The following is a 26,114-nucleotide window of genomic DNA, read 5'->3' as shown; positions in this document are numbered from 1 at the left end:
GGGGTGGAGGGGACACGCAAGCAGAGGGACGGGCTAAGGCCAGGCTCCTACCAGGTGTGTTGTCACTACTCTGACCTGTCCACGTGAAAGAAAGCTCTGATTCGGGCACATTTTCTTAAGCTTTGGGGGCAACCTCTGAGGTTTGTCCTCAGGGAATGGGTCACGGCTAGAGCCTGGCAGGCGCTGGAGGGCAGGTGGCTTTAGAAGGTCGGAGCAGCGTGGAGGACAGGGCCCCGAGGAAGGGACAGGGGAAGTGGGGGGGGGAGGGAGGAAGTGCGGGGCAGGGCGATGAGCAGAGTCCGGTTACAGGGAAGATTTTAAACTGGAGGGGAGGAGGCAAAGCCTGGGCGATGGGGTGAAGGAGGCCAGGTGAGGGAGGAGAGGAGAGAGGTCACGGGAGCTCAGGGAGGCCAGGAGCAGCCTGGGACTGGCCGCGAAGCCGAGACAGACCCGAGGACCTCAGTAACATCCTCTACTGTCTCCACTGACTTTTAGGGGGAGTGAGGGGACTGGGGTCCTCAGAAGGGTGGCTCAGGTACAAGTCCTTCATGGGGGGGCGGGGTGGGGGCGCTACTTCAGGCACGAGCCACGAGAGACGGGGGAAGGGGCGGCCGAGTCTGCTGGGCACCCTGCCTCGGAAGACGGAAGGTTCGGAGTCGATCAGGGCCAGCCGCTCCCAAGGAGACGGGGAGGAAAGAGGCTGGGTCGGGGAGGTGGGGGCCGGGCCGCTCAAGGGGGGGACTTACAGGAAGGATTTCATGTCCAAGCCTCGGTTTCGAATCTGCCCCACCACGTGGTCCCAGCTGCCCGGGTTGGAGCGGCTGCGGCCGCCGGCCGGCCGGTACTTGGAGCCGGCCGAGGAGCCCTGCCGAGCCTGGCCCCGGCCATAGGCCCGGGGGTTGGGGCCTGGCCCCGAGGCCGCGTGGGCCTGCAGCTGGCCCAGGCTCTGGCTGGTGGTGGGCTGGCTGGGCTGCCGGCCCCGCTGGTGCTGGCTCAGCGGCTGCTGCAGGCTCTGCTGCCGCATCAGGGTGCGGGGTCGCTGGCATTTCGGCTCTCCCGTGGAGCTGGGGATAGACTCAAGGGTAGTGGCCGTGGACAGGGTGGAGTCCTCGAAACTTGGGGCGGGTGGAGGAGAGGAGAGAAAGGAGAAGCAGGTGAAGGGATCACAGTGGAGGAGCAAGAAGCCTAGGGCCAGGACCAGGAGGCCCCAGTGCAGGGCGCGCTCTGCCGGACCTCGCCGGACCTCCATCGCAATTGTCGCCGCTGCCACCGCCGCCGCCGCCACCACCACCACACCCAGGAGGCCACAGAGCCCTGCGCCCACCCTGAGGCCCCAGGTCGGCCCCGCCTGGCCCCCCACCCCGGCCCTCGCTCAGCTAGAGCCCAGGTACCTCCTGTCTGATCTGAGCCGACCTCTCTGCTGGTCTGAGTGGGTGGTGGGAGCTGCCAAGGCTGCGTGGTGAAGGCGGGTCCCGGGGCCCTGCGGCTGCCTGTCATGCTGGAGTGGGAGGGGGTGGAGGGAGCTGGGCCACCCCCTCCCGCCGTCTCACTGGGGGACCCCAGGAAAGTCTGCCTCTGTGTTCTCAGTCCTACTGGCCTTTGGAGACGCGAGGAAATCCAGGCCAGCGCAGAGCTGGCCTAGTAACGCGCCGTGAGTCCGGGGATGGCAATTGTGAGGCTTTGTCCTCAGAGGCTGGGGCATGTCCTCAGGCCCCCTGACCTCCGCCCTGTGGCTGATGCTGCCTCGCGGGGTTCGGGCTGTGGCACGATCTTTGCCCTCCCTCTGGGGTTCCTTGTTTCTGAGCCTTAATGACCTCTCCTGGTATCTGGGGAAGGACGGACTCCCGGTCAGAGGAGGGGACCCGGCAACCACTGGGCCACCTTGCCACGGTTCTGATGAAGAACGGGGTCATTATCCTGTCCTCTAGGCATTTTCCTGCCTCGTGGGCCACCAGCATCTTTGAACCATGCTGGGAGCAGGGCAAGGACAGACAGGAGGCCGTATGGAGTCAGAGAGACCCAGTTCCAGCCCCACCTCTGCAGCTTCCTAATTGTGGGACTTTGGAAAAGGGAGTCGAATCTGTAAAGTGGGATAAAAAATTCCTGAGCTGCCTCCATCACAGGGTTGCCATGGGGACCTAATGAGGTCAGGCCCAGGGAAGTGTGCTATTGGTCAATTCTCCCTTGTGGATGCTGCCAGGGTCTCAGGAGGTGGAGGCAGAAGGAGGCAGAGACCCCTGGCCTTCCCGGGGGCAATCTGCCTGCTTTGTCTCCCCCCAGACTTCAGCTGCAGGCAGGGCCAGGGACTCAGAGGTCCCCAATCTCCTCTTTTTCGGTTCCTTCCCTCCATCTCCCATTCCAGGGGTCGAGGGCAGGAGTCGGCAAACTGTGGCCTGTGGGTCAAATATGGCCTGCCACCTGCTTTTGTAAATAAAAATTCACTGGAACACGGCCATTGTCACTAATTTGCATCTTGTCTGCGGCTGCTATGGGGCTCCAGGGGCCAGGTTGAGTCATGATAAAAAGAGACAATGTGACTTGTATTTCCTGTCCGGCCTTTTATGGAGATGGCAGACCACCTCCTGGTCTAGGGCCACAGGGCAGCCAGTACCCCTGAGCTGCTTGAGGGGGCCCCCAGGACCCTTGGAGCCACTTTCACCACTGCAACCAGACCTCAGCCCGACTCACCCCCTGAGCCTACCCTGGGAACCAAAAGGACAACAGTTAGGCTGCCCCTGTGGGCTGAGAGAGAGAAAGAGAGAAGAATGGGAGCAAAAGAGGGAGAGACAGAGGATAGGAAAGAGGAAAGAAAGCAAGTGAAGAAAGAAGAGGAAGGAAGGGGGGAGGAAGAAAGAAAGGAAGAAAAAGAAAGGAAGGAAGGAAGGAAGGAAGGAAGGAAGGAAGGAAGGAAGGAAGGAAGGAAGGAAGAAAGAAAGAAAGAGAAAGAAAGAAAGAAAGAAAGAAAGAAAGAAAGAAAGAAAGAGAAGCAAAACATGGCTTTAGCTGGGGTCTTGGGACAGGCAGCGGCCTTGCCTGGCTCAGGCCTGGAATCGGGGTGACCATCAGGGGCAGGCCCAGGCCTGGCTGGCCAGGTAGGCCCACAGCTCCCGTGGGGGCCAGCCACGGAAGGCGGAGGACGGCCCTTGGGTGGCAGCCTCCTCCTTCTCCTTGCTGACCTCATTTTGGTTTTCTATCACATCCCAAATTAGTCCAGTTTACAACCTCTCAGTCACAGGAAACTAAAATTGGTTCCTCCAGGCCTGGAGCCAGCTGATGGCATGGAGGCCTGAGCCAGCCTGGAGTCTGTGGCTGGGGCAACCTGGCAAGGGCGGGGCCCTGGGCCTGGCTCTCTGAAGGGGTGTGGCACTTCCCTCGGGGGCCCTCCTGAGGCTCAAGGTCAGCGGAGAAATCGGCTGGTGCTCCCTCGGGCCACCAAGCAGATGGGGTCTCAGCAAGGTGGCCCATGCTGGTCCCGATGGCGGGAACCACAGGCTTTCCGAAGAGAACCAGCCCAACCGCGAAGAAGGGGTCAGGGATGCTGGCCTTCTGAGTGAGAGGCTGCTCCATTAGCCAGGAACGAGGCAGTTCTAAAGGCTGAAAATGGAACCTACGTCCCAGTGGGTGAGAACGGTCATAGTTCAAAGGATTTAGAGCCTGGAAGCCTCCGCTGTACAGAAATGGAAGGTTCTAAGAGCCAAGATGAGAATCAGGCTGCCTCATCGGGGATAAGGAACATGCTGTTAAGAAAAGGGGCGGACCCTATGTCTGTTGCTCTGGGGAAGGGACTGACTGTTTGGCCAGCTCAGACAGCTATTACAAAGGAAACGGCTCTTCTGGCTGATGTCCAGACCACCCTCATTAGAAAAGAGAAGTTAGCGGAGGCTCAGCAACCCAACCTCCAAGAACACACAATCCCAACAGGTGATGGTGGGACAGCTCATTGACCAAGACGGGGACAGCCCATGGGGATGGCTGAGATGAGGATGAGCCAATGGGGGCTTCCTGGCTGCTCATGGTGGGCTTGTGGAACAGATGGTGTCATGGTGCAAGCAAGACTGGGACAAGCCAATGGAGTCACCTGATGGTCGAAATGAAATGGCTCAACGTCTGGGTCTAGAGCCCTCTGCTGGCTGTAAGAGGGAACAGGCTGAGAGTGGGTCGGCTCCCCAGGGATGGATGGTCCGATGGCTAATAACCACAGCCTGCTGCCCTTGGAGGCTGAGATGGGGCGGCCAATCAAAGAGGATGGGATGACCCAAGGACTGAAATGAAGCTGCCCTGGGGGCAGAAAATGGAATGATCTGGTCACTGGCAAAGAAAGAAAGTGATGGGGCAGCGGCCGGAGGCGGAGATGCACAGTGTGCGGCTGGCAAGGACGATGGGAGTCTCATGAAGGGATGGGATGAGCCAGGGGCCGAGGACGGCACCTCTGGGGGCAGCAGTGGGCATGCCAGGGGTCCCTCTGTCCACACTGGCGGGGGCAGGCCCGAGCTCACGGCTCCGGCGGCCGTGGGGCCATCACTCACTTGGACAAGTTGAGCTTCCCGGCGGCCAGGTGGCTCTGCACCGTCCGCCAGCGGCCTCTCCCCGCCTTGCCACCGCTGCCCGGCTCGCTGGGGGCAGCCCCGCCGCTTCTCAAGGCGTCCTCTCCGGGTGGCGGCACCGACGCCGGCTTCTCCCCCAGCCGGCCTTCCCGCTCCACCGCCAGCCCCGCTGCAGCGGCCACTTTGGCGCTCGCCAGGAGGGTGCCACTGGAGGCACCACGAGGCAGCCGGGCCAGAGGGGCACCGGGGGTGGCGGTGGGGGAGAGAGGGCAGGCCACACGTGGGGGTGGGGGTGGAGGGGTAAGAGGAGGAAAAACAATGACAGATAAAAGGAAGAAAGAGACAGAGAGAGGAGGAGGAGAGAGACAGACGGACAAGAGACAGACAGAGAGAGAGAGAGAGACATGAGCACTGCAAATGGGTCACCAGCAGAGCCTGCAGAGAGGAGAGAGGGGACTGGGTGGGCCGGGGGGAGGGTCGGAGAACAACGCACCACGACAACGGAGGGGGACCCCCCTCCCCACCGCCTGGGGCAGGGGCGGCGGGGGGTGGGGGGAGGGCAGCCACCTCCAACTCTATCCCACAGGACAACGAAGGGTTAACGACGGAGGAAGAGCGGGCTGTCCAGGCCAGGAGGCCCCCAAGGCAGGGAGAGAGAGAAAGCCGTGTTAGTCAGAGTTCATCACCACCACCACCAATCACCGCCACCACCGCCAGGACCACCGACCACCACCAGAGCAGCCAGGGCAGCAGCACACAGCAGGGAGGAAGAAGCGAGCCACACCGAGAGGAGGGGACCAAAGAAAAACCAAAAAAAACCAAAACGGGCAACCCCATCCTGACTGCACAGAGGGGGTGGGGGGGCCACGGGGACCAGCTGGGGGGGCCGGGTGCGGCTGAGGAGGGGGAGGGGCGCTCCTGGTGGCTGGCCCTGGGGGAGGGGACAGGAGAGGGGCAGGCAGGCGAGAGGGGGGCAGGAGGGGTTGCTCGTCTCCATGGTCAGCCTGCCCATGGGGTGCGCGGGGAGGGGGGGGAGGGGGGGCAGGAGAAATGAGGGGCCGGGCGGGTGGGGGGGAGGGTGTGCGCGGATACTCGTACGTATGATCAAACCAGGTAAAGTCACTCACTTGAGGGACAGTCGTGGGTCGCCATAAGGGGCGTAGGGTGAAATGTTTAGAATAAACTCCTTGGGAGGGTAGGAGCTCCATTTCTGCTGCACTGTGCTCTCATTGTTATTCCAAAAGTCTCTGTCTAGATCGCTGGAGGGGCAGAGAGAGAGGGGAGAAAACAGGGAGATGCAAGAAGAAACAAGAACCACAAGTCCTGGGCAGGCAGAGGGGCCCGGGGCGCGGCGGGAGGGGCGGGCCGGTCGGCTCCTGCGGGAGGAAGAGAGGCGGGCGGCACACGCACACTCACACACACGCCCGCACACACTCGAGGGCGGGAGAAGGCACGCGAAGGGAGGCACGCTGCAGGCGGGCAGACTGGAGCCTCGCACCCGGAAAGCTGGTGGGAGAGAGAAAGATGGTGAGAGAGGAAGGGAGAAGGAGAGGGGGTCGGGGTCACCGCCGGGGGTGTGATGGTGATGACGGGGGGGGGGGGGGGGGGGGGCGGAGGAGGACAGGGTGCTGGTTTCTGGCTGGAAATTGCTGAAAGGTCGATCAGACCCCCCCATTCTGGAAGACCTGAGGTTCTCCCCTCCTCCAGCTACCTCACAGGGCTGCTCTGGGGACAGGCTCAACTCCCCGCCTGTCCTTCTCCTCCTCTCACCAGTCTGAGGTCCTCCCAGCCTCCTCTGCTCTCTCCCCGCCTTGGGAGAGGCTGGGGTGCCGCCTTCGTGTGAGATTGGCTGGATCTCAGCTGAACTGAAGACACTCTCTGCTGGTGGCCAAAAGTGGTGGCTGGGTCACCCCCGGGAAAGGGAAGTGTCTCCAGGCCTCTGACCTGGCTGAGGGCGGGCATGAGCAGTGTCACCAGGAGCCCTTCGGGTGGAGGAGGCCTGGGGCAGGTGTGGAGGGAGCCTGCCCTTCTCTGGGCGGACGAAGGGCAAGGCTCAGCCTCAAGCCCGTGGCATGTACCTGGCCTGCCCTGTTCCTTTCCAAAGAGGAGCTGCTGGGACTGGTAAGGGACCGTGTGTCCCAGTCTTCCCACCCCACCCTGCTCCTCCTGCGACATGTCCTACCCAAGAAGTAGATATGCTAGAAGCACAGAGAATGTGGCCACCTTCGCTGGGGTAGTTGGCAGAAGCCTTGGCTGGCAGAAGACATGGCCTAGAAATCCCGGGAGCCAAGGGCAAGGGACTCCAACAGCTCATCAGGCTCCTGGGACCCCAAGGAGCAGAACTCGGGCACACAGGGAGAGGCGTGCAACTCCTAGGCCCAAGGAACATTCCAGAAAGGAGCCAGACCCGAGCCCTCAGGAACGTGGCTACAGAAAGGGGCTCAGAGAGACGTGTCAAGGGTGGGCCTGGCATGTGCTGAGACCGTGCCGCTGCTCAAGGCCAAGGTGAGGGCGAGGAAGGAGGGTGCTGTCGGGAGGCACAGCCCCTGAGCCTGGAGCAAACATGTCCTTGGCTGACCTGCTTCTCCCCGCACCACCCCCAGCGTTTGACCTGGACCCTGGTTTTCAGCCCCAGACTCAGGAACAAAGGAGAGAACCAGGGAGAGAAGCTAAGCTGCACCTACAGGCCAGGAGGAGACAGCGGCTCTGGCCTGAGGGTGGACACGGGCTGCCTCGGGCCTCCCTGGTGTGGACAGTCTTGGCTAATCCAGAGAGCACCTTGGGGATGTCTTAGAGCTGTCTCCGTGCACAGGATCCAAGGCCAAAGCCCTGAGCCAGCTCACAAGGGCAGTGAGGGCCCGGGTGGGAGAGGTAGGATGGGCCGCAGGAACAGACCCCTGGAGGGGGGAAGGGTGCTCCCTGGGAGCCTCCCTCCACAGGAGATTCTATTCTCAGCAGACACCCCCTTTGGTTCCCCCCTCCCAGTGTAACAGAGAGATGAAGCACTTGGGAGGCCTCCCCCCTCTGCCCCTCCAGATCTCCAAATCGAGGGCCCTCTGACCCTAGGTCCTAGAGAGAAAGAGCCGCCCAGGGTCATCCCCGCCAGGCTGGTCTCCCACCCTGTGTTGCAAGGAGGTCCAGGGGCCCTCAGGCTGTGCGCGGCAGTAAGTACCAGAAAGGAGCATCTTTTTTCTTTTTTTCTTTTTTTGGCCATGCCTGCAGCATATGGGAGTTCCCGGGGGCCAGGGATCGAACCCATGCCACCGCAACGACCCAGGCCGCTGCAGTGACCATGACAGATCCTTACCCTGTTGCACCACCAGGGAACTCTGAAAAGAGGATCTTTTTTTTTTTTTTTTTTAATTTAATTTAATTTTTTTTGTGTGTGTGTCTTTTTTTGCCTTTTCTAGGGCCGCTCCTGCGGCATATGGAGGTTCCCAGGCTAGGGTCGAATCAGAGCTGTAGCCGCCGGCCTACGCCAGAACCACAGCAAAGTGGGATCCGAACCGCGTCTGCGACCTACGCCACAGCTCACGGCAACGCCGGATCCTTAACCCATTGAGCAAGGCCAGGGATCGAACCCACAACCTCATGGTTCCTAGTCGGATTGTTAACCACTGCACCACGAAGGGGAACTCCCCCGAAAAGAGGATCTTTAATTAAAGAAGTTTGTGAAACACCGATCCCTCTACTGCAAGACTTCTCAGAGCCTTCAATGGGCCAATGAATATCAGTATCGTCGAGAGAGGGAGGGGGTGTGCCGTGTTACCCAAACTTAGCTGGTCTGAGAACCCTTGATTCCTGGGATGACTAGTCACCACTGATGGGGCACGAGTGCGCTGAGGAACCCAGTTTGGGAAACACTGTTTCCCAGAATCCTCGATAACAGGATCCTTTTGGAGGGGGTCCTGAACCCTGGGGAGACGGTGCAGCTGATAAACCTTGCTTCCCAGCACTCGCCTGGCTTTGGGCCCTGGCAACAGGCCAAGGCCCAGGAACTGGGGGCATGCAGACAGGAAAGGTGGCTTTTGTCCCCTGGGGCAGAGGGTCTGAGAGTTCAGCAGGGTGGGAGGGGGCGGGGACTTGCAGGCCACGGAGAGCGAGGGACCACCCACGGTTGCCCTCACTTTGTCTTAGCGAACCCTCAAGAACCCTTCCTGGCGAGCCCACTGCCTGCCCCGCCGCCCAGCCTCCCCTTTGCGGGAATCCCTTCTCCTCTCTAGGCCCACCTAGGACACGCACCTCCTCATCCGGGGAGGTTACGGTCACCTGGCAGTGACCGGCCTCCTGGCCCAGACTGGGGCTGCAGACTTGGTTAGAGTCCTGGCCTGGAGGCAGCACAGATGCTGAGCTGTACCCCCCCCGCCCTGTGCTCCCCCCATGTGGTCCCTCCTCCTCAGAAAGCCTGGGGCCTGGTTTCTGCAACAGCCCCTGAGACCTGCCAGCCCTCGGCTTTGAAGACTGGAGAGTGTGCAACCAAGCCCAGCTTCAAAGGCTCCCCGCAGCCTCCTCCCAGCCTCCTCCCGCCTCCCACCTCAGCCCGGCCCACCCCTCCACTTACCCCCCCCCCGCCCCCCGCAGACAGACACACGCCCGCAGCGTGTGCGAGGGCCCTAAACAGGGTCAGAACAAGAGATGGAAAAAGAGGCGGAGGTCCGAGGAAGGAGCACTCAGGAGCAGGAGAGAGGAAGGAGGGGCGTGGAGACAGAGAGAGGGGGAGAGGCAGACAACAGAGGGTGTGGGCAGGCGCAGTGGGGGCCTTGAGTTGAAGGCAGCAGTGGGGCAGGGCGGGTAGGGGAGCCCCCACTTCCCCGAAGAGCCCTTGGCTGGCAACCTAGGATGGAGGGGGGCCCGGTGGCTGCCCAGTGAAGGCCTGGGTTGGGCAGAGGAAGGGCCTGGGCCATTGGCTGGAGGGCACAGAGCCTTCTAGAGAACGGTTCCCCCCATCCACACCCCCATCCACCATGTGGGGCAGGGGAACTTCTCCCAGCGTCTCCCAGTCTCCCAGTGACCCTCAGTGGTGGTCTACAGGGCAAGCCAGACCTGGCTACTTGAAGCGGGTCCTCAGAGCGCAAAATGGAGAAAGTGGGGTGAGTCAGAGGCAGCAAGACAGGCAGTGGGGACTGGAGCACCCCCCTGCCCCCCCACCCCACCCTGCTCCCCTAAGTAGCTGAGCATGGGGTTCTGCTGGGGTCCACATGGGTTTGGTCTGTGCCCCTTCCAGCTTACTCTCAGAACACGGGTGAGGTCTGAGAAGAGAATCTGAGCCCCCCGGACCCCGCCCCACCCAGAGGAGGGCTCCCTGGCCCTGGGGATCGGGGAGGAGCTTGGGGGGTGCAGGGGAGTTAGACAGGGTTGGGGATAGAGTATGTGATATGAGGGTCGGATGGAGGAATCAGCAGCCGGGGTTGAGGGAGGAGGCAGACAGTGAGAACAGCCAGAAAGTGGGGCTGGGGGCCCTGGGACACCCTGAGCACCAGGGAGGCACGGGCAGAAAAGGCAGAGCCCTGGGGCCACCCTGAGGTGCTGGGAGCGCGTGTAAGGAGCTGGGGTGGAGAGCACGGTACCAGGGCGTGAGGGGGAAACTGAGAGTGTGTGTGGCCAGATCTGGGGAGGGGGGAAGGGGCTCCTCCCACTTGGGTGATCTGCGTGTCCCACCCCGAACTCAGAGCCGGGCACCTACTTGATGGCCTTCTTCTCACTGCGCCCACGCCCTGAGTCTGGCGTGCCCACCGTCTCCAGGGAGTTCTTGTAGCGTTTGCCCTGTGGAGATAGCACCAGGGTCACTCCTGGAGAACAGGGCCCCCGGGGAAGGCGAGTGGACTGCAGCCCAGCCTCAGCATCAAGGTCTGGGGCCAACGTGGGAGGGTGTCACCACCTTGGGGTACCAGCCCCACTGACCCTTGCTCCCCGGGGGGCAGCTCCTGGGCCCCACTGGGCTCTGGGACCTGCCCTGCCCCCCTGACCTGCACCCCATCCCTGACCCTCAGGGAGGAGGCCCCTCTGGTCCACCTGTCTCCCGGGGCTCTGGCTCGGCTCCCAGAAACCTATCTCCCTCTGCCATGGACAGACGGCTCTCAGGTGCCTGGCCACGTCACACTGGCCACGTCACTGCCCCCAGATGGTGGGGGTGGCCTCCTGCAAGGCAAGGTTGGCAGTGGCCAGTGATGAGAGTGGCGGGGGCGGGGAGAGGGTTTGTGCCCAGTCCTGCCAGGCTGTGTCCTTCACTATCTGGGGACGCAGGCTGGAGGCGGGAGTCCCTGGGGTCCTCCTGCCCTGGGCCCACGAGACCCAGGCCTGAGCACTCTCCTTTGTAGGAAGGCGGCCTTGGGAAGCGAGGCTGCCCACTGACTCTGGGCTGGGCAGGAGGGCAGGCGGGCCAGCCCCCTCGAGAGTTCCTCACACCCGCGCAAGTGGAGGCAGGGGCAGGGCAGGGCAGGTCAGTGGGGTGGGCACACCGGGTCCCCTGGCTGGAGGAAGGGCCACGGCTGCCGCGGTGACTGGGCCGGCTGCCGGGAAGGTGAGCACCATTCACCTTCTCGGTTTGGGTTTCTAAATTTAGCTCATGCAGAGCCAGGCACCATTAACATTCCTGGCTGCCACCAAGCGTCCTCACGCGCACCCAGGGGCCACAGGCCTGGGCCAGGCCCAGGGCTGATGCAGGTGGTGGGCGGCTGGGGGCTGCCCCCCCACTGGGCACTGGTCCGCCCTGTCCAGCTCGGGAAGGACAGGGACACATGCACACATGCACGCGCACGCCCTCTCGGGCACACATTCCCCGACACCCCGTCATGTGCGCCAAATCCACAGCCACAACAGTCAATTATTCCATCCTCCCCAAAGCAAAATAAAAGCTGCACAGCCGCGTTCCCCGACGCGCCTGCCAGCTGCAGCCCCTGCCCGGGCACGAGAGCCACCTCTTCAGGGAGAACAGTGGAGCTCCCAGGAAGGAGTTGGGGGGAGGGCCCTCAGGCCACCTCCAGGACCCCTCAGTCTCAGGGGTGCCAGGGTCCTGTCCCAGCACTGGCCCGCATTCTCCGTGTCACCCTTCTCAAGTCCCTGGCCCTCTCCGGCCTCCCCTTCCTCCTTTCTGAGTGTGTGTGGCATCCCTCACCAGCCCCGGGCCTCTCACCCTCCCATTCTCACCCCAGGTATCATTTCTCTCCTCACTTCGGCTCCCACTCCTGGGAACGTAGCCCCCAGTGGCAGGGACTGTGTGGGCTCTAGTACTTGGTGTGGAATTTGATACCCAGCAGTTCCCCAAACCCATCAATCACCCCCAGCCTGGGGTCCGAGCCTCAGGCCGATGCCTCTGAGCTAGAACTTTAAACAACAGAGCTGCTGGAGCCCCTGGGTCTGCAAAAAGCTGCCCTCTCTCCGTTCAGCCCTGGTCCCTCCCATCATTACCCACAAGTTCAAATTCCTAGTTCCGACTGGGAAGATCAGGGGCCTGGGGCTCTTCCACGGTGGCCAAGGTCCCTTCTTGGGCAGAAGCTCTGCCCCCCACCATTTCCAGCGTTTCAGGCAGCTCAGGGAAGGGAGCGCCCCCAGGGAGGGCCCCCATCCCCTCTTCTCTTTCTTTCTAATATTCAGGCTGGTCATCTGCTCCTCCCCCAGGGCCAGCACCTGGTCCATCCAGGGCATTCTTCCTGCCCTTCTTCCTTCCGCATCTCAGAGCAGCGTCCCCTCCAGCTGCAACGAGGAGCCAAGGAGCTGGGGCATTGGGGGGGCAGGAACCGGGGCAGGATTTACTTTGGGGGTCTCGGGGAAGCTAATGGGGCAATGACAGGCACCCCAGGTGGGGTCTAGGAGACATGAGGTGGCTCCAAAGGAGCCCAGTACCCCCAGACTGCTTACCAGGGAGGAGGTTGGCCGGGCTGATCCGGAAAAATCCAGATGAAGATTAAGGAAGTTATTAATGTTTGGAAATGGGATCTGGGCTGTCAGGTATCACGTCACTGCTGCTGAGGGGACAAGCGGGCAGGGAGAGCCCAGTAACTGTGCGGTGACTGGTGTGGGGGGGTGGCAGGGGGATTTTAAAGCCCCTTCCCTGGAGCACACAGACACAGCCAGGACAAAAAGCTCCCTGGAGTCTGAGACGAGGGAGGCGGAAGTGGGTGGCAGGATTGGGGCGGGGGGGGTCCCAGGCCAAGTCACGTTCTATCAGCAGTTCAGGGGCAGAACCCTCTGGGGAAGTTCCCAGCTGGAGGCCGGGAGGAGGCCGGGCCAGGGAAGGTTCTGCAGCTCTCAGCTTCCCAAGGCACTTCCTGCACTGACAGTCCCCCACCTGCTACAAAAACTGCCATCTCTGAGCTCCTGTCCCCAGGTGAGTGGGGGTGGGGCTCTCAGCAAACACACACACAGATACACACACACACACACACACACACACACACGCTGCAGCACTTACCGAAGGAGCAGTGGGGGCAGACATAAGTGTCAGCTCACATGGGGATCTGATGAGATGATCCATATCCCACCACGTGGGGCGGACACACACACACAGACACACACACACACACACACACACACACTGTACCCATGCCCTCCAAGTCAACACACTTAGCACAAAAGACCCCCACTCAAGGTCACCAGCATCACCTGTTCATACAACCTCCCTCTGTCCTCAAGTACAGACAGACAGACAGCCTAAAGGGCCAGGGGCCCTGGAATGAGATGCACAGGGCTGCAGTGCAGGCTCAGCCACTCCCCAGGCCTCTGAGGACACATACAGGCACGTGGCCAAGCCCCCTCCTCCACTTCCCCTGAAATTCTGAGACAGACACAGAGGCAGGAAATTCAGGAACAATGCAGGGCAGCCAGCCTGGCACCTGCACGCAAGGAGATGGGCCTGAGTCACACACGCATTCACACACACACACACACACACACACACACACTGGCACACATTCACATGTGGGCCAGGGCTGGCCTCCTCCCTGGCTCCTGCCCAGGGAAAGATGCTGCCTGAAGCTGAACATCCCAGGACAGAGAATCACACTCCCATTTGTCTTTCCCGAAGAAGCCTGCTTGGGTGCCCGCCCTCTGGGCCCTCCGCAGGGGCATCTGCTCCTTCTCCTCCAAAGGACTGAAGCATGCAGGCTCCACCTGCACAGTACCCATGGCCATAGCCCCCGCCTCCCCTCCGGCCTCTCTGCGGCTGGTCAGGGAGAGAAAGGGGCTCCCCGATATGGCACCCTGCCCCCACTCCCCCCATTCCCAATGTGCGGCCCAGAAAGTGCCTGCCAGGGACCCTTCGCCTATGGCGCGGAAAGGCCCCACACCTGAGACACCTCTGGACCTATCTCGAGGTGGCCCTACAGACCCCAAATTCCCCATCACACTTCTAAGCTGGGATGGCAGGACTGGGGTTGAGTGGGGCTCTCGAGGAGCTAGCTGCGGGCGGGCAGGAAGGGCGGCTCGGCCCGGCTCCCCCTGCCGGCGCCTTCCGGTGATGAATGTCCTTCCTGACGGCCTCGTTACTTATTGATAGCCTAATCCTGCTCGTTAATTTCCCAGCCCTCGTTAAAAATGAAAAGGAGCCGTTTGTGCTTGTACAAACCGGGAGAACCAGGATGGATATGCGGGCGCTGGGGGTGGGGCGGGGCGGGGCGGGGCGGGGTGGGGCAGGCGGCACCTCCCCATTGGACAGAAGGCCCGGCTCGGCCACGCCCAGCCCTCGGGGACCGGGAGGTTGGGGGCGGGCGCGCGGGAGGAGGGGAGGGGGCGCGCGGCCCTAGGTGGGAGGGGGCCTCTATTCCCAATCTGCGCGTGTGTGCCTGCGGCTCTTTCTGCAGGAGGTGGGGCCTGTGTGCGTGTCGTTACGAGCGTCCGAATGCTTGTGAGACCCCTTTCTGTCCACGAATGTGTCCCTAGGTGTGTGACTCTGCGTACACACAGAGACATATGCGGTGCCTGCGTGCCTGCATGAGGCGTGAATTTCTACGGAGGTGTGTCTGACTGCGTGAGCAGGTGTCACCTGCCCTAGGGAGCGCTCACGAGCCTGTAATTGAGGGGGCGGGCGGGGTGCAGGGCCAGGCGCCGCCCTCGGGACCCTTGGGAGCCTCACCAGTTTGCGCTGACACCAGTGGCAGAGGCTGCAGAGGACGACAGTGACGCTAAGGCTGACGGTGATGATGGCAGAGACCAGCAGGACATCGCGGGTGGGCGCCCCTGGGGAGGACATGCAGAGGTCAGACCCTCATTGGCCAGGGCCAGCCACCCTCCCTCAGCCCGGAGACCCCCAGAAGAACCACCCGAGCCACACCGGGGCCTCTGAGCCCCAAGTTCTCTGCCCGGTTCTGCCGGGCTGGCTGACCTTGCGACTTCCTCACTCTGCAGCTCATTTCCCTCATCTGTAAAATGGGAGTCTCTGGTCTGCCCCAGTCCCTCACTGCAGGGGCCCTGCATGGGGTCCACACCATCCCCCCAAACTTCACACCCTTGAAGTGAGAGACCACGTGTGCCCCTGGCCTGGCCAGGCCTCACCGGGCTTTCAAATGCCTCTAAAAGAGCCACTGCTTCGGCATGGCACGCTTCCTTTCCTTGCCCCCCGCACACGCTCTGAGCCACAACTCCAGCTGAATCAGCCCAAAGGGTTACTATTCATTCCCACAGTCCTTCTGAACACATCTGTCCCATGGGCACTAACAGATCCTTTTAAGTGTTGCCCGAGACTCAAGAGCCACATGTGTCATCAATCTCTGGACCCCTCAGACCAGCCCTCATCCCCTTCAGCTCAGCCTTTCCTGGGCTGGAGGCCCACTCAGCTGGCCTCTGCACACCCCGTCCTCCCATGCCCTACCCCCTGAGCCCACCTCCGGTGCGCCCACTCCATCAGCTCCAGCCCCACCTTCGTTGCTGGCAGAGTCCTATGTGCTCCCAGGGGCTGCCCCCCAGCCTCCCTTCTGAGAGTTCAGGGGTCCTGTGCTTCAAGGAGTGGGAACCTTGATGGACCCGCCCTGGGAGCAAACCCCCAGGTTGCTGTGCAAATCCCCCCACTTGCTAGCTAACCGCTCCGTTTTCTCGCTCGCCCTGTAAGCACGGATTAAGCCTCCTCCCTCCCTCCTGGCAGGTGGTTGTAAACACCAGTCCAAACCAAACGTAAGGAAGGCAAAACTTGACCAGAAATGATCATGTGGGGGAGTGAGTCGACAGAGACCGGCACAGATCACACGTGCACTGTAAATATGTGTGCGCAGGGATGCGTCAAAGTCAAGGAGACGCTGTTTATTTACAGAGGAGCCTGCGTGGGCTTCTCGGCTTCAGTGATGGTGGTAATTAAGAGTTGACAATATCTGTCTGGTCCGGGTTCCTGCGGTTTTAGCTTCTGGGCATCCATGCTCTCTCGCTTCGCTGTGGGGCCTCATGGAGCCGGGCCCAGCGGTCCACCCCAGCTCTCAGGGCCCCTCGGGCTCCCTCCCACCACTGCTCCAGCGCTCTGGGCAGCTTGTCCGCTGCCCCTTCTCCCTAGAATCCTGCTTGGGCCCCGCCTCTCCCTCCCCAACTTGCTGAGCCTCCAAGTTGTGAGGAAAGGCCAGCCTCGCCCAGTCCCTCCTTATCCACCTGCCAGGCCAACAAGGCTTCTTCCTGTCCTGAGTGCACAGCCTTGGCCCCCAGGAAGCCACTGTACCCAGTTCACTGTTTGCCTTGGGGCCCATAGCCCCTGGCAGCTTGGACCTGGACAAGATGCAGAAGCCAAAGAACTGGTCCTGCCCTTCCCTCACTCGGGTGGAGAAGCACAGCTCTGCAAGGCTGGAGGAGCCGTGTATGTTACAGACCAAATCAAAGGCCTTTTATTTATCTATTTTTTTTAAGGGCTGCACCTGCAGCATAGGGAGGTTCCCAGGCCTGGGGTCAAGTCAGAGCTATAGGCACCAGCCTACACCATAGCCACAGCAACGCCAGATCCAAGCCACATCTGTGACCTACACCACAGCTTACGGCAACGTCGGATCCTCGACCCACGGAGCGAGGCCAGGGATCAAACCTGCATCCTCATGGATACTAGTTGAGTTTGTTTCCGCTGAGCCACAGTGGGAACTCCAGGCCTCCATCTTTAACCTTGTGGAAGCGGGGGAGGCATAATACCACCCAGGGATCACCACTGGGGCTCCCAGACTCAGGCCTGTGGTAAAGAGATGTTTGAATGTACCTTCTAAGAATGGGGCCAGCACTTTTTCCAGCCCTCTCTATGGGAGTAGCCCCTGCCCCACGGGAAGGTCTAGGGTGTGGGGCGCCATGTGGGCTGGAGAACAGCCTTTCCTTTGTTGAGCTCACTTTTGTTTTTATTTTTTTTGTGTGTTTTTGGCCCACACCCGCTGCATATGGAGGTTCCCAGGCCAGGGATAGAACCGGCGCCATAGTAGTGACAATGCCGGATCCTTAACTCATTGAGCCACCAGGGAACTCCTTGAACACACTTTTAAATAAAGTCAATTCCATTCTTGGGCTGATCTTTCTTCAACCACTGTCTATTAAGAACCAAGAATTCAGCTAATTATTTCTTAGCACGGCCTGCGGTGTCCTAGAACCAGGGAGTGGTACGTCACCCAGTCTGAAGCTTGAGGCTCCAAAACATCCGAGAAAAGACCCAAGTGTGAGGACAGCTTCTGCCTCTTAATAGCGGTGCGGTCTTGAACAAGTGTCTTAACCACTCCATGTTTCCATTTCTCCCTTATAAACTAAGATAATTAGAGCACCGCCCCCGCCTCCCGTGGGGTTGTTGTTAGTATTCAATAGATATGGATTATTATTAGGGTTGTTGGTGTTAGTTTTCTCTCGGGGGTACAGAGAGCTCTGGCAGCACAGGTGGAGAAGTGACTGCTGGACTAGGGAGCTATCTGGGAAGGCTTCCCTGAGGAGGTGGCACCTGATGTGGTCTGGGCGTTGGATGTGAGGTGAGGACAGTGGCGGCAGAAGGAAGAGCAAGAGCAAAGGCATAAGAGGGGAAGAAGGGTCAGGCGTGTTTGAGCAGCTGGTCTAGGTTGTGGGGAGGGAAGTGAGAGTAGGGCCTTAAGGCGGGGGTGGGGAGGGGCTGTCTATCAGGCTGAGGGGTTTCCTGTGTTTGTAGGCCATGGGAGCCATGGAAGGTTTCTGAGCAGGGGAGGGGCAGGAGCAGAGTGGGTGTCAGCAAACTCATGACCCGGAGCTGTGGTAGGAGGTCCTGCTCTGGACAGATTCCTCTGGCCTGGTGCCCTCTCTACGTGAACCCTCCCCCGTGTATCTCTTGGCCATGGGGCAATTCTCCAAGGGCTCACCTCCCTAGAGCTCCCTCCTTTCTTTGCCAAGTAAGGTCCTTATCAAAAACTGCCCCTCGGGGAGTTCCTGTCGTGGCACAACAGAAATGAATCCGACTAGGAACCATGAGGTTGTGGGTTCAATCCCTGGCCTTGCTCAGTGGATTAAGGATCTGGTGTTGCCGTGACCTGTGGTGTAGGTCACAGACGCAGGTCGGATCTGGTGTTACTGTGGCTCTGGCATAGGCCGGCAACAACAGCTCTGATTAGATCCCTGGCCTGGGAATCTCCATATGCCACGGATGCGGCCCTAAAAAGGACAAACAAACAAACAAACTGCTCCTCGGGAGTTCCCATTGTGGCGCAGTGGAAGTGAATCCAACTAGTATCCATGAGGATGCAGGTTCGATCCCTGGCCTTGCTCAGTAGGTCAGGGATCTGCCGTTGCTGTGAGCTGTGGTGTAGGTCGCAGATGTGGCTCGGATCCTGAGTGGCTGTGGCTGTGGCTGTGGCCAGCAGCTGTGAACTTCCATATGCCAGGGGTGGGGCCCTAAAAAGCAAAAAAAAAAAAAAAAAAAAAACTCCTCGACCTCTGCTGGAGGTTGGGAGAACCCCTAACGACAGAGCTTGTCAATCCCAGAAGCCAGTGGTCCCTCTAAGAGGTTCTCAGAGACCCAGGGAACGCCCATCTTAAGCAGTGAGCATTCTGTGGGCATGCAGCCTGAGCAGTGGCCTTGGAGTCTAGGAGAATGAGGCTGAGGCCCTCTTCTGGCCACTACCCGGCTGTGTGGCCATGAGCTAGGTGCTCAGGAGTTCTAGCAGCAACGACTTGGTCTTCGCAACAACTGAGACAAGCAAGAAGACTGACCCCATCTTACAGATGGGGAAACGGAGGCACAGAGGGGTCAAGTGCCTTGTCCAAGATCATTCAGCTAGGAGGTGCTGAAGCCCAGGTTCGAACCCAGGCAGCCTGGCTCAGGGTCTACACTCTCTCCCTTGACATACTACCCACTGCAGAGGCGGGTGGTCAGGGGTCTCCAAAGTGTGTGGTTTATTTCTAATGGCTGACCCATGGCATATGGAGTTCCTGGGCCAGGGATTGAATCCAAGCCGCAGTTGTGAGCTTCTTTGCAGCTGCGGCAGCTGGTGTATCTTAACCCACTTCTCCAAGCCTGGGATCCAACCCGTGACTCCACAGCAATCTGAGCCACTGCAGTTGGATTCTTTTTGTTTTGTTTTGTTTTTGCTTTTTTGAGCTGAGCCGGCGGCATATGGAGGTTCCCAGGCTAGAGGTCGAATCAGAGCTGAAGCCGCCAGCCTACGCAGATCTGACCTGCATCTGCGATCTATGCCACAGCTCACGGCAGCGCCGGATCCTTAACCCACTGAGCAAGGCCAGGGATTGAACTGGCAACCTCATGTTTCCTAGTTGGATTGGTGTCCACTGAGCCATGACGGGAACTCCTGTAGGTGGATTCTTAACCTACTGCGCCACAGCAGGAATCCCCAAAGAACATTTTGGAAACTTTGCAGTTCCCAGGAATTTCTCAGGGGCACAGAGATGGATGCTGTGTGCCCTCAAAGCCCTGTTCAACCAAAGCAGCTCTGTTCCTTTGTTTCACATCTTGGGTTCCTGCAGAAAGTTCCATTTGAAGAAAGGGATATATTACTAAGGAAAGCTGAACCCCCAGGATCCGTGACCATAGGAGCCTCTGCAGCATGAATGGATGCCGTCATTTCCAGGCAGCTTATCCCTCCCCCAAGATCCTCTGCCCACCTTCCCCCGCCCCCCGCCCCCGGCATCCCTTAGACAGCCCTTGAATCCAGGGTGAAACAAATGCTTGCCATTGCAAATTGCATCGATGCTGTGAACAAAAGTGACACGATGTCCTCAGCCAGCACGCGATATTGCCATCAAGGGGTGCAAGCGTGTTCATGCCTGCCAGCCGGAATGAAACCATTCCCAGAGCAGAAAATCACTGTGTCCCAGGCTGCAAGGGACCTCAGAAGTCATGGAGTCAGGCCCCATCCCTGCACGCACCCCCTGGGCAGCCCTGGCAGTGATGAGAAGCTGCTTCTGTAAGAGGCAGACACACACACCCCCCTCCACCGTGAATGGGCATTGATAGCCAGGGCTGCTGTCCCTCGAGCTGAGCTGAATCTGTCTCCCTAGAACTTTCCCCCTTGGTCCTAAGCTTGCCCCCTGGAGCTGTCGGGAACAAGCCGGCTCCCTCTGCCACATGACAGGTCTCCAAATCCTTGCCGACAGCTCTCATGTCCCCTTCCAGTCTTCTCCAGGCAAAGCCGCCCCAGCCCTTCTAACCCTTCCTCCAATGACATACATGGTTTCAAGTCCCCTTAGCGTCAGCATATTAACATTTGCAGAGAGAAAACATTGCAGCCAGAGTCAGCCTTTTGACGGAGCTGAGTTCCATGACTTACCCTTGGGAAGAGGAGCCCTCTGGGCCCCCAGGGTTAAACACAGACAAGGGCAGACAGGACATCGGGAGACCTGGAAGTGAGGAGAGCCTCCGGGATCCCATCCCAAGGGGGCCAGGGCATGAGATAGGAAATCAGGCATGTCCCTGCCCCTCTGCCCAGGCCTGTGGCGGGCGTGTCAGCTAATTAGATCCCAGGAGGAATGACGAGCTGGTGGAGTCCTGTGGACAGAGCCCGTGGTCCTGACCATGCCACCCCACCAGCAGCTCTCAGGGTAAATGAAGCCTGGGTGCTCGAGGAGATGGCTCCCTTCTGAAGGTGGACAAGATGCCAAATGGTCTTTCCCTGTAGAATGTCAGCTCCATGCAGGCAAGGCTCACTCTCAAGTTCACTGCTGTCTTCCCAGCACCAAGGACAGAGCTGGGCACCAAGGACAGAGTTGGGCATATAGAGAAATGATTATTGAACGCAAGCGTGAGGCAGACTCTCGAGCAATAATGATACTAATAGAGGCTACCATTTATTAAGCACCTACTGTGTACCAGACCATGACGGCAGGGGCTACATCCACTTTGTTCATTCTGATAACCCCTGTGACAACGCTCACCCACAGGAAGTGCTCAGTAAATATCAGTTGGATGCCCAATGCTTGCATGTATTTTCTCACTTGTCACCCAAACAAGATGAGAGAGAAGAGATGGGAGAGGCTGCAGTGACAGCGTTTGAGAGCCTCCCATTTACACGCACACAAAGACACACACATCAGAACCCCATCTAGTCTTCCCCCACGCCCATCTTTGCCTGATAAGTCCTGATTCTCCTAGACTCGGATGAAAAGCACCTCCTCCAGGAAGCCTTCCACAATCTCCCCAGTGGGAATTATCTTCTCCTGCCTCTGAGCTCCCACCACACTGTGCCTGCACCTTCCCTTTCTGGTGCAGTGATTAAGTGCCAGGGTTCTGGGTCCAGACTGTCAGGCTCAAATTCTGATTCTGATTCTTCCAAGCTGTGTGGCCTAATCTCTGCGTGCCTTGGTCTTCCTATCTGTAAACAGGGGCTGGTACCGTACAGGCCTCACAGGACTATTGCGAGGTTTAAAGAAATTAGCACATATAATGCACTTAGCACAGTGCCTGACACAGAATAAGTAGGCAATAAATGCTAGCTATTATCTGAGCATTACCGTGTCGAGCCCTCCATTAAAGACATCTGGGGCACAGAGTTGGCCCTTGGTGAGTGTTGAAAGAAATCCTGAATACACATTGAGTTTTTCGCACAGGACAACAGAGGCCAGGGGTCTGACTCAATTTTGTGCACCCCTGATCTCTGCCCCAGGAACTGGTCCAGGGCTTAACCAACAGCAAACATCAGTGAATGCCTATGGCAAGGACCAGGGAGGGCTAAGGTATGAGGGTGTGTGTGTGTGTGTGGGTGGGTGTGTGTGTGTGTGTGTGGAGAGGGGGCGAGAGCTGGAAGCCAGGCTGGGCTTCAGGTGTGAACTGCAGACCTGACCCGGTCCCCTGCCAGGGCTCTGCCCCGGCTCCCGACTCCTTCTCATCTGCTCAGCAAGCCATGATTTATAGATGAAGAGAATCAAACAGGGCCGCTGGCTGCTGGGATGCCCTGGGGAGCTGCCGGAGAGGGAACGGACTTCTGAGGGCCAGCTCCCCACTGCCCAGGGGGGAACAGGAGGGGAGCCAGAGAGGGAGCGGGTACACACGTCCACAAGCCAGGGACATGGACACCCATGGCTCACATATATATACACAAGCCATGGAGGCTCACAGCCTATGCACACCTATGCCCACCCCACCCCACCCCCCATATAAACGCATGTGTATGCATGCACACACATGCACGCGCGCACACACACACACACACAGGCAAGCTATGCTGACTCACCCCTTGAATGGACACCCACACGCATACACAAATGTGCATACACTCCCATGGTCACAGGCACGAGCAGATACCTAGCCCACTCTGCCGTCCACGAGGTCTATGTGTTCATGCACTTCCTCTGGCCTGGAATTCTCTCTCTCTGCACACTGTCCTCTGGGGCAGAGCCGTGGGACAAGCCATAGACTTGGAGGCAAATGACCTGGGTTCGGTTCCACCTCTGCTTCTAGCCAGGGACCCAGAGCAAGCGCCACTCTGAGCTTCAGTGTTCTACCTTCAGCTGGTGATGATAACCCCTGGCCTCCCCTGCTGGGGTACTGTCAGGATCAAATATTAGCTCACAGTCATTGAGCATGTGTCTTTTGTGGCAGACACTGCCAGGAAGCTTATATGTATTACCCCATGTGCTCTCCACAGCCATGTACCCCTCTTATCCCCACGTCACAGAGGAAGAAACAGGCATGGGGAATTAAGGCGACTTCCACTTGTCCTTGACCCTGCTGCAGCTGCCTCCCTCTGAGCTGAGCTGACACAAGTGACAGCATTCTAGAACGTGCTACGTATTGCGACCCAGCCACACCCTACTTTCTTTCTTCCTCCAAGAAGGCCAACCTCTTTCACCCTTGAGGCTTCACATAAGCTGTTCCCTCTGCCTGGAATGCCCTTCCTTCTATTCTGAAGATCCCCAGGCCAGGATGGCCTTCATTCCCTCCCGCATATCTTTCTGCCTCCTCTGTAACTATGGCAGTTCATCACTGTGGATTAATACGTAGCACTTGCTGTGTCTTTCCCCACTGGGAACACTTGGAGGGCTGAGACCCCAGATCACTTATCTCTGTAGCCCAAGGTCCAGTACATTGGAGAAGCTGGATAAGTAAGTGCTAAACAAATGCATGATGTCATTCAAGCCTGCCTCCTACAGGAAGCCCTCCCGGATGACAAGTGCTCACAGTGACCTCTTCCTTCTCCAAAGTTGAATTACCGGCCTTCTGTCCAGCCTCCTTTTCTGGGGAGTAGGCCTGTCCCCCAGCAGGGTCAATGGGGTTCTCCTCATTGCTGGGGTCTCCCACAGCCTATAGCCCAGGACACGGTACAGGGAAGCCCCCAGAAATGCTGGAAATCTAGGCACATAGGCTTTTGTCCCCAGAATCCTCTTGTCCTTACACTCTCAGAGGGTGACACACGCGCTCCCCACATCCAGCCCTTCTAAAGTTGTCCCATCACCCCCACACCCTCCTAACCCAGATTGCCCCCCTCCTGAGGCATCCTCGGATCCCAGGCCCTTGCTCTCCTCACCGAGCACCTTTAATCATAGTAAGTAACGTGTGTCCAGCACTGAAGCATGTTCATGGTCCTCGGCAGCCCTCTGAAGGTAAATCCTCTTATCCTCATTTTAAAAGGAGGAAACTGAAGCTCAGAAGGGGGTACACACTTGCCCAAGAGCACACAGCCGAAGAGAGATAAAGCCAGAATTGGACCCGGAGTCTGGAAGACCTCAACCCTGCCCCCCCCCGCCCCGCCCCCATGGGAGCTGAGCCTTAAAACAAGTCACTCTGAGGATCGGCAGAAGGGAAGAAAGAAACAGAGCAAACACAAAATAAAGAGCAGCCGGGGAAGGGCTTCCACTTCCCCCATGGAATTCTCCAAGCGTTTCAGGGACCCTCTTATCCCCGCACCTTTACCATGGCTCCTTCCTCCACGGTCCAGCCCTTGGCCTCAGTAAAGCATCCTCATGAGAGAGATGCTCGGTCCACCAAATGGTCTCAGAAAAGGTTGGGGGTTGGGTGCCTGGGGCTGGACAGGTGGGAGCAGGAAGAAGAGGAGGGTGGGTGGGGTACCTGGGTGCCTGCCCAGGGCCCTGTCTGGTACTGACGAGGGTGCAACTGCTATTCCAGAGATGAAGCAGTGAGGTTGGGGGTGGTTGGGGCTGCATCTGCCATCGCATTCCCATCCTGATCCTGCCTCCTCCCACCTGATTCTGCACGACAACGTATCATGCCCTAGTGCCTCCCCCCACTATCCTTTAGTGGCAGCAGGATGACGTTCGAGGTGGAAAACAGTGAAAGCTGGAGTCACAGGTTTCCATAGGAAGGGCCTCTCCATGTGCATGCAGAGCAAATGGAAATGGGGGAAGGTGGGAGGGCGAGTGCAGAGCCTACCAGCCCCAGGGCTATTTCGGCAAGGAAGTGGGGGGGGGCATTTGGGGGGCCTAGTTCACCTCCCTTCCTCTTCTTGACTCAACACAAGAAAGCCAGAAAAAAGGCAAACTATGGAGAGAAAGCAACAGAAAACCAATGAGCTAAACTCTGAACCCCAGACAGCCAGGCAAAGCTCCAGGCCTCCTGTCATGCTGAATTTTCTGCCCTCTCTTCATTCTAAAACTCCCCACTCCAGGCCACCTACCTGGGGAACGGGGGCAGCTCGTTCCTTGCAGTAGGACAAAGAAAATGAGATGGGCAGGTAGAAGGAAAAAAGAAAAAGGAGAGGGAAGAGAGCTTGGCACTCCTTTTCCGGGAGAGCTGGGCTTTGGCCCTGCCCCCCACTCCCTCCGGACCGTCTCTCTGCGTGTCCTTCAGACAGCAGTGGAGGCACCCACACTGCCTCGGGCCTCACCCAGGGTGGGAATAAGGCTGGCAAAAGAGGAGGCCTGAGGGGAATTGTTTTGGAAAGTTACAAGTAGCTGAAAATAGGGGCTTAGCACGAGCAGCCTCCTCAACCTTGACTGTAATAAAAACAGATAATGCGTGAGTGAGCTAGGGAGAGTGTGCTGGCAGGGGCCGCAGAGGCCGGCTGGATGCAGACGGTTTAGAATTCAGAGGAGATGCCAAGTGAGTAAACAGCGAATGAAGGATTATCTGAACGGGCCAGGAGCTGTTCCAGCAAGAAATTGGACGGGGACATGTCAGGATCCACAAGCACTCCAACGCCTCATCAGGGAGCAGGGCCTGGTGAGTTACGAGGGCCTCATCCACACCTTCCCTTCCTCTGCTCTCTCTTCAGAGAGTGAGTGAGCGTGGCCTTGGTAATAGCAGCTTGCGGCTTACGTTTGTTCAGTGAAGAACAGTTTACAAAGTGCTTCAGAGCTTACGGAGGGTTTTACATCCATCATCATATTTCAAGGAGGTGATGGCGGTAGCTTCTGCCTGGTGACCACCTCCCCTCACCACAGCCACCCCCCTACCTTCCACAGTTCCTGGCTTAGGGGAGCCTGGTGTGTCTGGCTTCAGGCTTCAGCCTCAAAAGGAGTTGGGGAGGCGGGGTGGGCCATCTGCAGACCCCAGAGAACTGCTGAGTCTGGACGCCACCGGGGTCAAAGCCTTCAGGACAGACAGGGCCATGTGCCAGCTCGAGAGCAGGGAGTCCAGACTGAAGGGTGTCCAGCCAGAAGTGAGCCCGGAACCTGCCACCCACCTGATCCCAAAGCTGATGAGCTGCCTGGGCAGCCATGACAATGGCCATGTCCATCAGAGCAGCAGGGGCCCAGGAAAAGGAGGAGCTCAGCTGGAGGGCCTCTTCACCAGGAGTGTGGAGCCGGGGCAGGATCGCGGGCGTGTGATGATTAAGTGCAGGCCTTGACCACTAGTTACTTCTATGAATAATGCATTGTTGTGCCTTGGCCTAAATCAGCATCTTATTGTTATTAATAATACACGGCTGCAAAGAAGCTGGGGCTGGAACGGTGCGCTATATTTTACTTGACGATCTCAGAGCACTTAAGAGTTCCTCAAGCTGATGACTCAACTCTACCTCCCCAAGTCACAGGTTTCCTTACAGGACAGGGCACCTGTCCTGCCCTGACACCCTCCCACCTGAAACTTGGGTCCATCCATCAAAGCCACGGGGGCTAGGACTCTTCTATCCTTGGATTCAAATTCTTCTTCTTTTGTTTTTGTTTTTGTTTTTGGCCTTTTTAGGGCCACACCTGCAGCATATGGAGGTCTCCAGGCTAGGGGTTGAATCGGAGCTGTAGCTGCCAGCCTCCATCACAGCTACA

The 26,114-nt window shown here is 58.8% G+C and overlaps 1 protein-coding gene across 4 annotated transcripts in view; it reads right to left on the bottom strand.

Moving 5' to 3' along the window:
• Window positions 1-26,114, bottom strand: part of SYT7 (synaptotagmin 7) — a 63,478-nt gene that overhangs the window by 22,604 nt on the left and 14,760 nt on the right. The window contains exons 2-6 of one of the 4 annotated variants that reach the window (XM_047775567.1): window positions 14,614-14,717; window positions 10,228-10,307; window positions 5,672-5,803; window positions 4,527-4,751; window positions 747-1,115 (exon numbers count right to left, since the gene is read on the bottom strand). In XM_047775567.1, coding sequence (XP_047631523.1) covers window positions 747-1,115; window positions 4,527-4,751; window positions 5,672-5,803; window positions 10,228-10,307; window positions 14,614-14,717 — 910 coding nt within the window. The remainder of the gene's footprint in view (window positions 1-746; window positions 1,116-4,526; window positions 4,752-5,671; window positions 5,804-10,227; window positions 10,308-14,613; window positions 14,718-26,114) is intronic. The other 3 variants (XM_047775568.1, XM_047775569.1, XM_047775570.1) reach the window with 3 other exon arrangements.

Source organism: Phacochoerus africanus, chromosome 4, assembly GCF_016906955.1.
Source record: "Phacochoerus africanus isolate WHEZ1 chromosome 4, ROS_Pafr_v1, whole genome shotgun sequence".
NCBI classification, from domain to species: Eukaryota; Metazoa; Chordata; class Mammalia; order Artiodactyla; family Suidae; genus Phacochoerus; species Phacochoerus africanus.
Note: the sequence above shows the minus strand (reverse complement) of the source record. Positions and strands in the feature narration are given on the sequence as shown.